Below are 16308 nucleotides of genomic sequence, written 5' to 3'. Positions count from 1 at the left end.
ATTACAGCTTTGCCCGCGGTCCCCTGGGTTAGGAGAAAGAGTCCCCCCGCAGAAGACGGCTCTGATTGGTGACTCTCCTCCCCCCCCCCAGCCCCCCTCCTAATTGAAACCAAATGTGCAGAAGGCTGGATGCCGGGACCCCTGGCGCCCGCCCAGGAATCCTCAGAATGCGCGTCCGCTCTCCCTGCGTCTTGCATCAGCCTGCGGCCCGCGCCCCGCCGGGCTCCTCCGCGGCTCGCGGCGCCAGGCTTCCGGGGCCGGGGCGAGCGGGCCCCCTCCGTCCTGCGCCCCCCGCCGCCGCGCACTCCTGCCAGAGCGTGAGTCCGTGCGGTTTCCTTCCCTTCACGTTCCCCTTTTCCGAAACCGAAAGCGCCGAGCCTCCATCGCCCGGTGTCTCGGAAAAGTTCACAAAGGGAAGGGGTTTCGGGTCAGGGAGGGCGGGCAGGGGCTGGGGTGCCGTCGCCCCAGGAATCCACAGCCTCACGTGTGGGGGGGGGGCGGATTTCCGTGGTGGAGGCCAGAAGAGAGGGCACAAAGCGCCTAAGAAAACGCAGGCGAGACCAAGGCCGCACGCAGCGGCCGCTCCCGCGAGGCCTGGGCGCGGGCGGAGGGGCCGGCGGGCGGGCCGGGCTGCGGTCTGGGCTCCTGGGCCTGGGGAGGACAGCTTCGAGGGCCTCTGCTTGTCCAGGGCCGAGGCTGGCGCTTGCAAGGAGGGCGGCGTGGGCCGAGGGCTGGCTGCGGCCTGTGGCGCCCGCGGGGCCTGGCGGCCGGCGCAGGGACACGGCGCCCAGCCCCGTCCCCCCCCCCGCCTGGGCGGCCGCCGCCCCTTTGTTATCGCAGGCTGGGGGGGGGGGGGGGCCGGCAGCTGGGCGCGGAGCCCCGCCACGGGGAAGGAGGCTCTTCCAAGGGGGCAGCGTCAGGCGACCCGCCCGCCCCTGGGGCCCGGCACCATCTTGGTGACTGCCGGGCCTCCCGTCCGCCCGCCCGCCCGGGGAGCACGGCTTCCTGAAGCCCCCCGGCCCGCCCCCCGCACCCGTGGGGAGCGGGGCGGCGGGCGCCCCCGGAAGAGTGGCGGAGGTCGAGGCTGGGCCTCGGCCGCGGGGCCGGCGCCCGCCCCAGGCCCATCCACTTCGCGGCCGAGCCCCGAGCAGCCGCCTCGGGGGCATCGCTAGCAGGACGCGGTGGCCCCTGGCCGGGGCTGGTGCGTGTGGGAGCCAGAGGGGCGGCCGGCCCCTGGGGTGGGCGCGGAGGCCGGGCCCGTGGCGGCCGATGAGCGCGGCCCGCGAGACCCGCGTGTGCTCATCCGTGTGCGGCTCGGGCGCGCGCTGCCTCCGAGGTTCATCTTTTATTACTTTAATCGAGTGGGACGCGAGACCTGGTGTTTGCGCAGCCCGCGGGGCGTCGGGCCCCTTCTCTGCCGGGGACGCGGCTGCATGCGGTGTGCGTCCGGGCGCGAGGACGGGCCGCTTTGTGGGTGCTGTGTGCGCCCCCCTCTGAGCTGTGGCAGAGCCGGGACCCGCCGTGGGCAGCGCTGCTGGCCCGTCTGCGCCTCGGCCTCGTGTGCGGCGGGGACCACCGCGGTGCTCTTCCCTGCCACCGCTTTGGGGGACACGGGCCGTGGCTGGTCCGGCGGCCGCGAAGGGCGCGAGCACCCGGGTCTCACGGTGGCGGTCACCCAGCGCCGGACGCGATGCGAACGGCCGTGTGTGACGCCCTCCGGTGGTGTCTCTGACACGCAGCCCGGCGAGGCCGCCGCGGGGGCTGGGGACACATCCCCACGTCCCCTGCCTGGGTCTGCGCTGCGTCCAGCAAGGACTTAGGCAGGATGCACCCCCCGCTCCTCCCCCTGAGCTGCCACGGACCAAACGCCCACGACCTCGCTCCGCTCAGAGGTGTCTAGGGCCCCCCGGAGATGCCCCCACTTTCTTTTGGCCGTGGCCGATGTCTGGTGACCCCAGAAAGCGCCGAGATGGTCGTCGTGAAGGAAACGGGGCCGTCGCTGGCGCCCCTGCCTGGCAGCCTCGTTTCCCAGCACACGGTCCCTGGCGGGTGCGAGTGGCCCTTGCAGGGACAACGGCCGTTGTCACCACACCTGTCCCCGGGCTCGCTCCGCCACAGCCCCTCCGAGCTCCCGGGAGGAGCATGGTGGCCGTCCTCGCGGTGAGCGGACGTCGCTGTCACCCACGCCACCCCACGGGCGGCCTCGGGAGCCCGGCCACCCCCCGCGCGCGGGGCTCAGGGCTGCGTGCTCGGTGGGGTGCGCCGGGCACGGCGGTGCGGGCCGTGGGGGTGGCCACGGGCTGCGAGGGAGCAGACCCTCGCCACTCGTCCTCGGCGACCAGGCCCTCTCGAGGGAGACGGTCTCTACGGGCTCGGGGTCACACCGGAGCCGCTCGCGGACGCCTGGTAGGGAGATGCTCCCAGCTCCTGAGGCTGGTCGTCGCTGGACGTCACCGGAAGGTGGGCAGACGGGAAGCCGGCTCACACGCGGTCGGCCCCGGCCCAGGGCCACTGCGGCAGGCCGTCGCGCTGAGCGGCTCTCCCTGCGAGTCGGTGCTGCCGTGTGCTGACGGCCGGCCCCTTCCCCTGTCCTTTCCGCGGGCCTGTGGGCTGAGCCCCTGCACCCCGCCCCCCGCAAGAGCCGGAGTTGGAGACGAGCACCCTAAGCTCAAGACCAGACCCCGAGCCAAGGTTCCTCGGAGGGCTGTGCCCCGGGGCTGTCGGCCGAGCAGGGGCCCTGGTTCTGCAGAGACGGGGACGGCTGGTCGCTCCTCTGCGCCCCCCCACTTCCCGCGGGGGGCCCTGTCCACATCGACCTGCGAGGGGACCTCGCCCGTCACACGAAGCACGTCCTTGGGGACCCGCGGCTTTCTTACTTGATGGCGGGCAGGGCAGGGTCCGGCGGTCGGACGCGTCCGGGGGTCCTTTGAGAGCAGCTTCTCCGTGCGGGCCTGCCGGCTCCCCACGCCTCCCACGCTGCTCTCCCCTCCCGACGGCATCCCAGGCCGGGCTCCAGGTGTCGCTCGGGCTGCGTGCGGCACCCACGGGCCGGGCGACAGCGGCGGGCACCTGCCGAGTGCCAGGCACGCTCGCTTCTTGCTAAGACGTGGTGAGGCGGGCGTCGACCTGAGGTCCGCGGCGAGCGGAGCCGAGCAGCCCCGAGGGCGGCGCGGGGGCCCCGGCGTGGGACGCACACCCGGCGTCTGCAGACTCGCGAGGGCTCGGCCAGCTCCGCGGTGACAGGCGCCGGCTCCTCGGGCCTCTGCGTCCGCGGCAGTGGCGAGCTTCAGGCTGACCTTCGCCACCGCGGGACCGCAGGGCCGCGTGGGCCGGGACCCGCCCTCTCCCTGCAGGAACGCTACGCCGAGCTCAGCGAGGTTTCGGGACGGAGGCAGGGGAGGTTTGCGAACATTCCTGGGAAAACAGAGACGGTTCGTGCAAGTTTTTCTGGACAGTGAGTCTAAAAGGGCAAACGCATTGCAAAAGTCTGGATATTTGCTCCGAGTTTGAAGGCTTCAGCTGTGTGCCCTTTGAGGGAACTAGAAGCCAGAAGAAAGCCGGATACGCGTGAGGTCTGCTCCTGCGCTGCCGGGAGCTCGCAGCTTCCGGGGGCAGCTCCTGGGCCCCGCGAGCACCCGGTGTGCCCACCCACGGCCGAGGGGCGCGCTCGCCCGTCAACGCTCACCGCCGTGTGCTTCTCCCACCCGCGATCTCGGGCTGGGACGGCTGCGGGGACCAGGCCACGTTCGCCGGGTTCCCTCCCGCTGAAGGCGCCTGCTCCGGTGGACGAGGGGTTGGGGCCCCTGTTTGCTCGGACGTGACATTTGGCATGGGGGTGCACTCGCAGAGCGCTGGGGTGGGCAGAGCTGGACCCCTGGACCGCCCACTCCGCGTCCCGCCCGGGGCTGAGCTTCCAAGGGCGAGGACGGTCCTTCGGGGGGGGGGGGGCGCGTCACCCCGGAGCTCGTTGGTGGTGCTGCTGTGGCCTCAGCATCTGTGACCCGACGGCCGTTGCGGACACGTGGGCTGGGTGTGGTGCGCACAGGTCGCCTGGGCCGCTCGGGTCCTGCTGAGCCTGCCGGCTGCAAGGCTTTCCTGCACAGGGCAGCTGCCTTTCCCAGGGGGCCTCTGGGTGCCAGTCCCCCTAGCGGGGCCCTGCAGGGCCAGCGGCTCTGACGGGTGGGTCCCAACCCCGCCGCAGCCTGCGCCTGCAGTAATGGTTTGGTAGGACGGTCACAGGACACGTTTGGTGCCCATCAGCCCGGCGCTCACGGCCAGCGGAGCCTCGCCATCTGCGCCTTCACAGAAAACGCCCGCCGGTGCCTGGCGACGGGACGAACTCTAGATGTTTCCTTAAAGGAGAGGAAGCGGCTGTGAGCTGTGCGCCGAGCGGCACTGTTTGCACCTTGACCCATCGCAGAGACGCTGGGTCATGAAGCTCATTCCTACGCGGGCGGCAGAGGGTCCTGGGCCTCAGACCGATCCACGCAATGGTGTCAGAGCATCGGTGGCCGAGGCTCGTCACACGCTGTCCCCACAATTGTTCACAGTGAGTTTGGCTTTTCTCAAGAGTAGGAAATCGCCAGCAGCAACTCTGAGTAGACTCGCGGCGTGGGCGGGACCCGGTCTACCCCTCCGGGCTGCTCGCGGGGCGGCCGGATGCGGCCCAGGGCCGAGTCCTGCGTGGGCTCCCTGGGAGGACCCCGCGCCGTGTCCTCCCGGGGGTCGTGGCGGGCGAGGTGGCGGCACGCAGGGCTTCGGGCGCGCATGCCACACGTGTGCAAGTCCACAGCACAGGAGGCCGGGCCGTGGCGGGGGGGCTGCTCCTCAGACACATGGGCCGTGCATCCCGGGGGGCTGAGCACCCTGGGCGCCCCGTCTCCTGGCCTCAGAGGCCCTGGCCCTTCTCCTGCCAGACCCCAGAGGCAGTGGTCAGGGCGCCTCTGCGTGGCCGCGGTCATCTGCGGCCCAGGGGACCGTGGGTCTGTGGGGCCTTTTCTGCATTTCTAGGCGTTTTCGTCCCGCGCGGCTCTGTCTGCAAAGCCCCGGCCACTGGCAGGGTTTCCCGAGGGGGGCACACAAAGTGGGGCGCCCTCTCCGACTCGTTCCTCCCACTAGTTCTGCCGTGGGGGGAGCCAGGCCCCTGTGCGGGAACCCGCCCGCTGCCCGGGGGCCGACGGGAGGGCTTCGGTGAGCACTCCGGGCAGGCGGCCGGCCCGCCTGCCCCCACGGCCCAGTCGGCGCCCGTCCCGCCTCGAGAACCGGGCGCGAGACACACCGAGCGTGAGGTCTGGTCCGCAGCAGACGCGGGGCGGGGACAGAGGGCGGGCGGAGCCTGGGGCCTGGCGTGTCCCTGTGCGAGCCGCGCCCTCTGCGTCTGCGTCTGCGGGCGACTCGGCGGGAGCTGCGGCAGGGCGGGCGGGGCCGATCCCCCGAGGCCGCAGGCGCGGGGAGCCGGGGCGGGGCTGAGGGGGGCCCCCGGTGCAGACCCAGGTGCGGACCCCAGGCTCGGCCTCAGCGCCCGCCTGTGGCGCCGCCGCTGGACATGCATGGGAGTCACGCACTGACAGGCCGCACATCCAGACCTTGTCCCGGGCCGGTGACCGGTGACCCGACCTGCTGCAGAGCGCTGAGCGGGGTGTCGGGCTGTGAGCTTTGCCCCAGGAAGTGTGCCGCAGAGGGGCGTGGCGCAGAGCTGGGCCCCGGCCTCAGCCCTGGGGCCGGCCCCTCGGTCTGGGAGGGGCCTCGACCTGCCGCTCTTGGCTTTGGAACAAAAGCCGATGACCGCGTCCCCAATGATGGCAAGCACACGGGCCCTGAGGACCAGGAACCTTTTTATTGCAAAACTACTTCCCAAGGCCCGGGCGAGGGCATGGAGGGCTGTGGTGCCCATGCGGGCCTTCGCCAGGAAATGCGCTGCATGCGGCCGCCCAGGGACTGCGCGCCGGGGTGAGGGCGGGTGGCCGGCCGTGCTGGCGGCCAGGGCCGCGGTGGCAGAGGCAGAACCAGCAAGGCAGGCGGTTGGCCGCGGCAGGCGCCAACTTCCGGGAGCCGTTGTTTTCCTTAGAGTCTAATTTTATGGAGAATTTTGTTTTTTTTCAAATAGGAAATATTTTTGTAGCTAAAATATTTTTGCAACTAACCCTCTATAGAATGAAACCCCCAGAATTGTAAGTCAGTTTGACAGGAGCCGTGAATGACCTTAAAAGTGCCCGGACTGGCTGACGTGGGAAGTCCGCCTTTATGAATCTATCCTAAGGACGCGCTCCGACGGGGATGAGATTTATACACAAAGGTGTAGCGTTGGGTACACAAGAGAAACGAACAGAATGGCCAGCACCGAGAGCTGGTTAAACATGTAAATGAGAAGTCTTTAGAAGGATGGTCTTCAGAATTTTAGATAACACGGGAAGGTCTTTATGGTTTCGTATCGACCGAAACTAGAAGTCGCCAAGTTATATAAAGGTAGTAAGTGAATTGGGTAAAAATGCAAGAAGAAACTCAAATGAAAAATGCCAGATTATTAACCACGTTGATTTTAGGCGAGATTTTAGGAACATTTTTCATTCTTTATAAAGTTGGAAGTCCGTAAATAAGCATGCGTTCTTTTCATATCGGAAAAGAAATAAAAGGAGTTTTGCAGGGTTTTAGAACGAGGGTGATATTACAAAGGAGAGTCTGCTGTTTTCAGGGCGTGGGGCCCCTGGGTGCTGCTTTCTCCTCGGGGTCCTGGGGTCGTTTTTACTCGCGGGAAGGTCTGTCCTGCTCGTGGTCGAACCATCGACAGACGTCCGTCGTTTCTGGGGACGAAGACGATGCGTTTGCTATTCGGGCTCTGCTCCAGCACGGGCCGCAACCGTCACCCAGGCGAAGGCGCAGCCGCTCGCTCCGGGCTCAGCGTCTTCAGAGCCGGATCCCGACTCACCCTTCCGGGCTCCATCCTTTCCCTCGCGCGCTTCCTTCTGAACCAAAACGCCCCTCGGACTTGCCATCCGTGTGTCCCCAGCTTCCCGTTTCTGACCCTCCCCTGTGCCTCGCCCGCCGGCCCCACCGTCCGGGCCACCGGACCGCAGGTGGCACCTGCCATGGGGTTGGCTCCGTGGACCCCGGGCCCGCGAGGTCGGGGGGCCGGGCCGTGAGTGCCAGTCTCTCCTCAAACCCGCCGTGACTCGCAGGGGCGTTGGGGCGTCACGGCGATCCCAGAGCCGTCCCCAGGTGAGCCGAGCTGGTCTGGCTGCTGGAGCAGGTCCGGGGGGAGGAAGGCAGCAGGGACGGTCCTCTGCCCCCGGCTGTCACGCCGCCCTCCGGGCTCACTGGCGCTGGCCGTGGTGCTGGGCTCCTCGCTCTCGCCGACGGCTCGGTGCCCTGGCGACTTTGCTTCCCGGACGATGAGCACACAGGCCCCGGGACCCCCTCACGATGTCGGGTGCCCCTACGCCGTCGTGACTCGGGCTCCTCACGCAGCCCGGTGACGGGGCTTCGCGCGGTGCTCGGCGCTGGCCCTGGGACGTGCCGGCCCTCGGGCTGGTGGCGGCCTGCCCTGTGGGCGGCAGGGGCGAGGCTCCCACGCCGCGCGACTCTCCGCTGTGTGCGGTGCCTTCGCAATGCCAGTCGCCCCGCATCCTCGCCAGCCGCCTTTGGAGTTGAAGACGTGCGGGCAGAGGGTGGGTGGGTAGCCCCGGGTCCCACGGAAGCAAATGGAGGCGCCGTTGTGAGGAGAAACGCTTCGGCCTGGCTGAGGCCCCTCCGAGTCCGGCCTGACCGGGCCTGGCCGAGCCCTTCTCCCCCACTGACCAGCACAGACGGCCCGGCCCCCTCGGCTCCTGTCCTGGGCCTCGTGCCCCCGCCTCCATTGCCGAGAGCTCGCTTGCGCCAGGCGCAGTGACCGCTTGAAGTGGGCCGCGTTATTGAATTCTGACAGTCGCAGGGGGCCAGTCCCGCTATTTCCCCGTTCGACAGACGGGACCTAAGGCTCAGAGAGGCGGGGTGACTCGCCCCGGGCCATGCAGCAGGGGGTGAGTGCTGAGCGAGGAGCCCGGCCCCCGGGCCCTGGTCGCCCGGCTCTGCCGCCTCCATGTCAGCCGCCCGCAGGTCGCCGGCTCTCGGGACGGTCCAGCACGCGGCCGCCCGTTGCAGCCCAAGGCGGTCCCAGGTGGCAGAGGAGGGAAGGCGACTCCTGCAGACGTGGGCGTTGGGCCTGCGCAGGCGCTGGACTCGCCCTCGCCAAGCGGGAAGAGCCTCACCTCGCGGGGGACCGAACACTCCCTGCAGAGCCCCTTGCTGGGGCGGCTGCCATCTGGACAGGAAGTTGGGAGGAGCTGGCCCTCGGAGGGCGTGAGTCTGGCTGTGGCTCTGCTCCAGCTCCCTCCCTGGGTGTCGGGTTTCCAGAGCTCCAGGCCCTGCCCATTAGGGCCGAGCCTCTGGCTGTAACGCCTGCCTCGTTTCTGGCCTTACCCACAGCTATGGCCCCGGGGTGGGGCCCAGGCAGCCCAGGGAAGCGGCCCCCTCTCCCTCCCCACCCTCCAGCCTGCCTGGCTCTTCACACTGAGACCAGGGCCCACCGCCTCCCTCCCCCCTCCCCGAGGGAGCCCCCTTCCCAGTGACCTCTCTGTCTGGGGCCTTGAGCCCCTGTGCCTGGCTGAGTCCACCCCACTCTGGGAGGGGCGGAGACTCTGCCTCTGGCTCCTGGGCCCCGGGGGCACAGTGGAGAAGCCGCCCTCTCTGTTTCCTTGTTTGGTGGGCCTCCCGGAGGCCAGGGGTCAGGGTTTGGGGCTGGAGGAGCTGAGTTAGAGGCCCCCTGAGGGAGGACGCACCCTGCCCGCCCCCCCCCCACCCCCGCTCCCCGGCTGTGCACAGAGACGCCCAATCGCTGGGCCAAGCGCCCCAACGAGCAGGTCACAGAGTCCAGGGCTCAGGAGGAAAACGTGACTCCGCGGCCTCCACTGCGCAGCAGGCGGGCGTCCGGCACGTTTGTGGCGGCCATGACGGTGGCCCGCGCCCCCTCCCACTCCGTGTGTCGTCCCGGGGCCCAGGCGCCCTGTCCGGCCTCAGCCCGGCTCCCCGGCTCCCAGCCCCACTGTTCTGACATGCTGGGGAGACGTGCTCCTCATCAGCCCCGACCCGAGACCGGCCGGGCCCCGGGCAGCTGTGCCTCAGGCTGTCGTGGGCTGTCGCGGACCCTCGGCCATGACCCAGACTTTCGTGTGCCATGTGCCTTGTCGGGGAGCCAGGTTGAGGACGTCATGTAGCCCACTCAAGTGCCACGCTGGAGAGCCACCCCTGGGGACATTCCGTCCGGGGCAGCCTGGGGCCCGGGACTCCAGGATCGTGACAGAGACTGAGCCCCCGGGCATGTTCCAGGCGACCGGGACCCCGGTGGCCACGCCGAGCTCTCCGCGGAGGTGGTGTGTGCACGGGAGGCTCCGCGTGCTGGGTCAGGTCGCTCTCACCGAGTGTGCGTTAACCACGTGCCTGTGTGTGTTCGAAGCGGCCTCTCCTCCCAAACGTTAGAAGCAATGGGACCCGGGTCTCGGGCTGGGACCTGCGGCTGTGACGAGTGATCGGAGGAGGCAGTCCTGAGCGGACGCAGCTGCGACGGGCCGCTCGGAGTCGCCCGTGCCCCGCGGGACAGCGAGCGTGGCCAGGGAACCGCCGTCCTCAGCGCTCGTCTGTCCCCGAGGTGCTTTGCTGTGTCCCCACCCGCCGGCTTGTCGCTGGGCTGGCGGTTAACTTTCTGGATCTGTTCCGTGCACGTAAACGCAGGCGCGCGCTTCTTGCCCTGGGCCTGTTCGCTTGGGGGCCGCTCACGGCGGCAGAGTGACCAGACCAGGCACACTGGGGCCCAGGTCTTACCGCCCCGAGCCAGCGCCCGAAGCCGTGTGGCCGCCCTCGCGTGGCCTGGCGGCACCGGCCGCCCCCGCCTGGGGCCGCCTTGGCTTCGTGCCTGGTCGGGGGGCTCGTCACCGTGCGGCTGGAGACAGCTGATATCTGGGAGTTTTTTGTTTTTGTTTTTGTTTTTTACCACTTTGGGGGGCTCCGAGTTCTACCTAGAAGACGACGGAAAGCTTTCCTTCCCTCACAAAAGTGTCTCGGCCACGGCCACCCGGTCACCGCCCCACGCCCACGCCGCCCGCGGGAGCGCCCGTGCCGGTCTCTGCGCGGGGCCGTCCCGATCGCCCTTCCTCGCTCCGTGCTACGTGTTGTGACGGTGGCCCTGGCGTTTGGTCGATTATCGGTGTTTCCTGGAGGAGACGTCGTTTTTGAAAGGAGCTGGTCGTTCTCCAACAGTTTAACATTCACAGAATCGTTGCAGAGCTCGGCCCGTAGGATCCCTGCGTCCCGCGCCGGTCTCCCCTCTCTGTGACGTCTCGTGCTTTCGTCACGGCCAGTGGCCCAATGCCGACACGAGCCTGCGCCCCATTCCCTCGGTGCTCGCCCACGCCCCTGTGCTCCAGGAGGCCCGCAGGGCGGTGCGCGATGCCCGGTCGGCACGCCTCCTCTGGCCCCCTGAGCCGTGACCGTGCCTGGGACTTTCTCGGTGACCCGGACAGCTTCGAGGCAGGCACACCAGGAAGCGGCAGCGTGTCCCTCGGCTGGGGCTCGTCTCATGCTTTTCTCGTGACTGGACGGGCGGATGGGCCTGGGGACGAAGAGCCCAGGAGCCGAGTGCCATCCTCCCCATGCCCTGTCGCGGGACGTGCCGCTGCTGGTGGGACTTAGCGCCGACCTCGACCGCGGTCCCCCGGCCCGTGGTGGCGTCCGTCAGGTTTCCCCAGGGAACGTGGCTTCGTCCGCCTGCACGCTGGCCTCTGCAGGGCCCTCCGCCTGCTGGGCAGAGTCGGGCGGCTTCGCCTCCTCAGCAGCAGACGGTGTCCGCACACACGACGTGGAACCGCTCGGGGGTGTGACCGTCCCCGTTTGTTTAGTCGATTGTTGTTCATATCAACGCGGCCTCGAGTCGTAATCCATCGCTGCGTTATTTATTCTTGTGCCCAGATCGTCCCGGCTCTGGCCGCTGGGACTCTTTTGTTTGGCTCCTGGGTCCCTTCGAACGTCCCCGTCATTTTGTATATGTACGTCTTCGGTTTCTGCACTGAAAGATCCTCTGGGCTCATCTCGTGTATGTCCTGCCCCGGTTCCAGAATCAGCCGCGTCTCGGGGTGGGGGGCTCCCGTCAGCGGTGGCGTTGGGTCCGGCGCTGGGTGCGCCCGTTGCTGTCGAGGTGTCGGGGCTGTCGACCCTCTCGGCCAGCATGGCGAGGGGACGAGTGTGAGTGTGAGCGGGCGTGAGTGGGTGTGAGTGTGTGTGCTAACCCGCGTGTGTCACACGTCAGGAGTGTGTCCGGAGGTGGCCATCAGGGCCCCTGTTGAGTGCAATGAGGGTTTCTGCTGAATCGCGACCCCCACCCTCCGTCCTGGGGACCCGCGGACAGGCGGAGCCGAGCCGCGCCCTGGGCCAGGGCACCCGGGTGCTCGTGGACCTCCGCCCAGTGGGAGCCTCGGCCGCGGTCGGCGTCGGGTGCTTCCGCCCTTTCGCGGGGGCGTCACCGGCGCCGGGACGGCGTGACCACGGGCTGCACCTCCTCGCCGTCCGCTCAGGAGAACTCGCTGCCACCTCCGCCTCTGTGTGTCTTAGCTCCGCGGGCGTGTGGCCGGCCAGGCCGGCGAGTCCTCGTGGAACTGGCGGAGCCACGGCGCCGGCGGCTCTCGGGGCGGCGCGGGGCGCAGACCAGGGTGCGGGCCCCGCTGCGGGGGCCGCGCCCTCACCTCTCCCTTCTCTCCCCCGGCCCCCGGCTCTCGCACCGCTGGCCGCCGCAGGCCCCGGGGCCGACACCGCCTTCTGAGATGCTCCTGGTGCCCAGGGTGCCGCTGGTGCTGCCGCTGCTGCTGCCTCTCCTGGGTTCCGCAGAAGCTCAGGTCAATCCAGGTAACTCAGCCGTCGCTCGGCCGCCACGCGGCGCCGGCCGGAGGGGTCCGCAGGGCCGCTTTCGTCCCCTCCCCTCCCGCCTCCGTGGCAAAGCGGGCCACGGCGGGAGTGGAAGCTCCGAGCCCCCCCCACGGCCCTGTGGGACCTCGCGTGGGCGGGGCGTGAGGAGGGGGCGGGGGAAGCAGCCTTCGGCCCTGCACCCCGGGGGACCGGAGGGGGCTGCAGAGGCCTGGCGGTCCCCGTGCGGCTGGGCTGTCCCCGTGCGGCCCCGGCCTGCGCGTCCCTCGGGAGTCGCGCCGGGCGTTGAGGCCCCTGGCCTGGCGGGGTCTCTGACACGCCGTCCCCCGCCGGACGTGGCCACATCAAAAACGGAAGCTTTAACCCCAGTCCTTTCCCCACACCTGTCGGACCGACACGCACAGTGGCCTCGCTCACCTGTGTGCGTGGCGATGGCGGTGACCACCGTGCACCGGCGGGTCGGGCCGGCCTGGCCCTGAGGGCCGGGCAGCTCGGCCGTGCGGCCCCCGGGGCCTCGCGCGGCTGTTCACAGAAACGCACAAGGCCGAGAGCGCGAGCTGGGGCTCGAGTCCCGTGCGCTGAGCTCCCACTGGCCACAGCGCGTCGCACGGCCAAGCCCCGCGTCGGGCCGGGAGGGGTGCGGCGGGCACACACGTTGCACGCGGGCCGTCTGCCACGCGTGGACACACAGGAGAGCACGGGGCGTAAGATCCGCGTGAGCACGCATCTCGCGAACCGAGCTCGCGCGTCCGGGCAAAGGGGAGTTTGCCGTCGGCCTCACCTTCGGCCCTCTGCTCCGACACGTCCCTGTCCTCGGCCGCTCACAGACTTTCCTCTGCGCTCCCTGCTTTAAGCGTTGGATTATAGCTTTCTTTGTAGTATGTTTTTTTTTCTTTGTAGCATGTTTTTCTTCATGTTTCGCGTGCTTCAGCTCATCGGGCTTCTCGGGCTTAGAATTCTCATCAGATTTGAAAACGTTTCCGCCGTGTTTCGTTCAGGGAGTGTCCTGTCTTGCTCCCCCCTCTTCCTCAAGGAACCCGCTTAGCCGTGTGCTGGGAGGCTCGAAGCCGTTCCGCGCCTCGCGCTCTCCTGTCGGTAGTTTGCTCCTTGGCTGGTTTCCCGCTTCGCTTCATTCGGGCAGTTTCTGCCGATGTCCGAGTTCACGGATCTCCCCTCCTGCATGCCGGCCGCCTTCGGTCCTGTCTCGCAGAGTCTCGTTGCACCGCAGGGTCACGTGTCCACCCGAGGCCCGCGCCCGGCGCTGCTGGGGCCGGAGCTGAACGCTCCGCTCCGTCCTCGGCGAGCCTGTTGGTCCTGGTTCTGCTCCAGAGCCTCACGGCCCGGGTCACGGGGTCGCTGACGGTGCTGGGGACAAGGGCCATGGTGGGAGTGGATTGGATGTCCATGTCTGCTAGTCGGGGAGCAGGCAAGGGCCACGGTGTTCCTGCCGGTCACGGGACAGCGCTGGCCGCCCTGGACCAAAGCCTGGGTTTGGCCGAGGCTCAGTGCTTGGGTGATCGGGGGGCCGCGAATTTGGAGGCAGGGCCGGGAAGAGAAGGCTGAGAGAGGCGGGGGCCGCCGGCGGGGAGGCACCGGGGAGGCGAGAGGCTGCGCGCTCCGGCCGTCGCCTGCTCCACGGCCGCTGGACGTAAGGCTGGCCCTCTCTGCTGTCTCTTGGTCCAGCCGTATGCCGCTATCCCCTGGGCATGTCCGGAGGCCACATTCCCGACGAGGACATCTCAGCCTCCAGCCAGTGGTCGGAGTCCACGGCGGCCAAGTACGGAAGGTGAGGCTGGACACCTCGGCCGGCCCGGGCTCCACTCGGACAGGCTTCCTGGTGCACACCTGCCCCGGGGGCCGGCGAGGGGTGGCGGGACTGGGCAAGGACGTCCGGGGCGGGGGGCGGGCCGGCCGGTCTGGTGACCCCTCCACACCGCAGGGGCTGCAGAGCCACGTGCAGCACGAAGCCTGCGCCCAGCAGGGGCTTCCCGCCTTCACCCGGAGGCTGTGGGGCAGCTGCGGGGCGCAGACTCGGCGGGAGCCTGGGGGTCGGGGACCGTGCCGTCCGCGGTGGGGTCTGGGAGACGTCGCCTGCAGTGCTCAGCATGGGGCCCTGGGCGGACAGCGCGGCCGCTGCCGGGTCCCTCCCTCTGTCACGGACCCCCACGGCGGAGGCCGTCTCGTCCCCGTGCAGAGGCGGGCGGGCTCTTTGTGGTCATCTCGGGGCCCCTGAAGCCACAGCCTCTGTCAAAGCGCCTGCTTGCCGGGGCCCAGGCCCTCGCTGGAGCCTAACTGTCTGGCGTGAAGCATTGGCTCTGTTAGGACAGAGGCACCATGAGACGGCCCCCCGGGACGTGCCCCTGAGGGGAGCAGCGGCCGGCGGGTGGAAGGGGCGGCGGCGAGGAGCTGGCGGGTGAGCGAGGCCGCCTGCCAGGCAGCGGGGGCCTGGCCCAGGCTCCCCAGTGCCGCGGGCCCTGCTCGCTGGGGGCTCGGCCTGGAGGCACCGGCGTGGAGCCCGCTGGTTACGGTGCCCAGTCCCGCCAGGGTCTCCCCTGCGGGCCTCCACGCCCGTCCCCTGGGTAAGGTCCCACCGCCGACCCCCCCCGTCCCCCTCCTGCGACTCGATGTCCACCAGCGGCTGACTTGACGGATGGGGCAGTGAAAGGGCCCCGTGGGGCGAGGCTGAGAAGGGGCCACGGCCTCTGGCTCCTGGTGGTGACTGTCCTCCCGGGTTCCATGGCTCCCCGGGGGTGGGGGACGTGGCCACCCATGGGTGCTGTGGCAGTGGTTTGGCTTGAGGGGGAGCCCGAGGGCTCTGCCTGGACACACTCCGGCCGCCGTCCCCAGGACGGGCGGCCGAGGTCCCACCTGCTCCCTCCCGCACCCTCCTTCTCCAGGCTGGACTCGGAGGAGGCGGACGGAGCCTGGTGCCCCGAGGCCCCGGTGGAGCCGGACGACCTGAAGGAGTTCCTGCAGATCGACCTGCATGCCCTGCACTTCATCACCCTGGTGGGGACCCAGGGCCGGCACGCGGGGGGCCACGGCATCGAGTTCGCCCCCATGTACAAGATCAATTACAGCCGGGACGGCACTCGCTGGATCCCCTGGCGGAACCGGCATGGGAAGCAGGTGGGGGGCGCGTCCCGACCCCGGGGGCCGGGGCCGCCCGGCCCGGGAGGCACGCAGGCCCCCCGCGCGCCTGCGGCCCTCGCATGGCCTCAGAGACGTGACCGGGCGGGGCGCGCGGGGGCCAGGGGTACCCACGGGGCCCCCAGGCAGCTGTGCGGGTTCATCCTGCCCCTGGCTTGGGAGAGAGGGCCCTGCGGGGGGGGGACGTGGGGGGGGGGCCGCATCTCTTCACCACACCCCCCCCCCAGGTGCTGGACGGGAACAGTAACCCCTACGACATCCTCCTCAAGGACCTGGAGCCGCCCATCGTGGCCCGATTCGTGCGCTTCGTCCCGGTCACGGACCACTCCACCAACGTGTGCATGCGCGTGGAGCTGTACGGCTGCGTCTGGCTCGGTGGGTCCCCGCCAACGGCGCCCGGACAGCCTGTCCCAAGCCTGGCCTGGGGAGTGAGGGGGTCACACGCGGTCCCTCGACCGAAGTGACCGTGCTTGTCAGAGTAACGACAGGAACGCCGTCCCCCAGGGCTTGGCGCCCGGGCCCGCAGCGCTGTCGGCCGGCGACTGCCGACCGCGACCACGGACAGCTCCTGGGCGGGGCCCCGTGGGCCCGGGGCGTCCCAGCGGACAGGCTGCCTGGCGGCACCCGGGGTGGGCGGTCTGAGCAGCAGGCGCTGACCTCCCGTGTCTCCTCGGCAGACGGCCTGGTGTCATACAACGCCCCCGCTGGACAGCAGTTTGTGCTCCCTGGAGGTGCCGTCATTTACCTGAACGATTCTGTCTACGATGGAGCCGTTGGGTACAGGTAAACTCTGGGGACTCTGGTCCTCAGAAAGGGGACATTGCTGCTAAGCAGAATCACATTTTGCCATGGCTGGGGGTCAGCGGCCACCCAGCCAGCCAGCCGGCCGGCGCTGACTTAGACCCTGTGCCGGGCAGTGTGAGATGATGCAGACAAGTGAAACGGGTGGTCCCCATTGGCCGGGAGCACGGAGCCCAGTGAGGGGCGGCGGGGCAGCCCCAGGGAGGCGACGAGAGCGAAGGGCACGGGGCCGGCCCCACCCTGGGGCGCGGCTCTGAGAACCGCAGCCGGATTTACCAACCCTTGAAACGGGATTCGTGGTCCACACGGGAATGACCAGCCTGCGGAGACAAAGGGCTGGGGGAATCCAAGTCAAAGTGTGATGCATGGGACGGGCCGAGAATTTCGGGGGGCATGCCCCCACGACTGTGGACG

General features: G+C 69.5%; 1 protein-coding gene across 3 annotated transcripts in view; it reads left to right on the top strand.

The window, feature by feature from the left end:
* Positions 1-241: 241 nt before the first annotated feature.
* Positions 242-16308, top strand: part of DDR2 (discoidin domain receptor tyrosine kinase 2) — a 36496-nt gene continuing 20429 nt past the window's right edge. For 2 of the 3 annotated variants that reach the window (XM_016129720.2, XM_016129719.2), the window contains exons 1-6: positions 242-317; positions 11817-11925; positions 13627-13729; positions 14841-15072; positions 15321-15468; positions 15771-15876. In XM_016129720.2, the coding sequence (XP_015985206.1) occupies positions 11844-11925; positions 13627-13729; positions 14841-15072; positions 15321-15468; positions 15771-15876 (671 nt within the window). In that variant the 5' untranslated portion in view covers positions 242-317; positions 11817-11843. The remainder of the gene's footprint in view (positions 318-11816; positions 11926-13626; positions 13730-14840; positions 15073-15320; positions 15469-15770; positions 15877-16308) is intronic. The other variant, XM_036234720.1, reaches the window with a different exon arrangement.

Source organism: Rousettus aegyptiacus, unplaced genomic scaffold (genome assembly GCF_014176215.1).
Source record: "Rousettus aegyptiacus isolate mRouAeg1 unplaced genomic scaffold, mRouAeg1.p scaffold_m13_p_17, whole genome shotgun sequence".
Lineage (NCBI taxonomy): Eukaryota > Metazoa > Chordata > Mammalia > Chiroptera > Pteropodidae > Rousettus > Rousettus aegyptiacus.
Note: the sequence above shows the minus strand (reverse complement) of the source record. Positions and strands in the feature narration are given on the sequence as shown.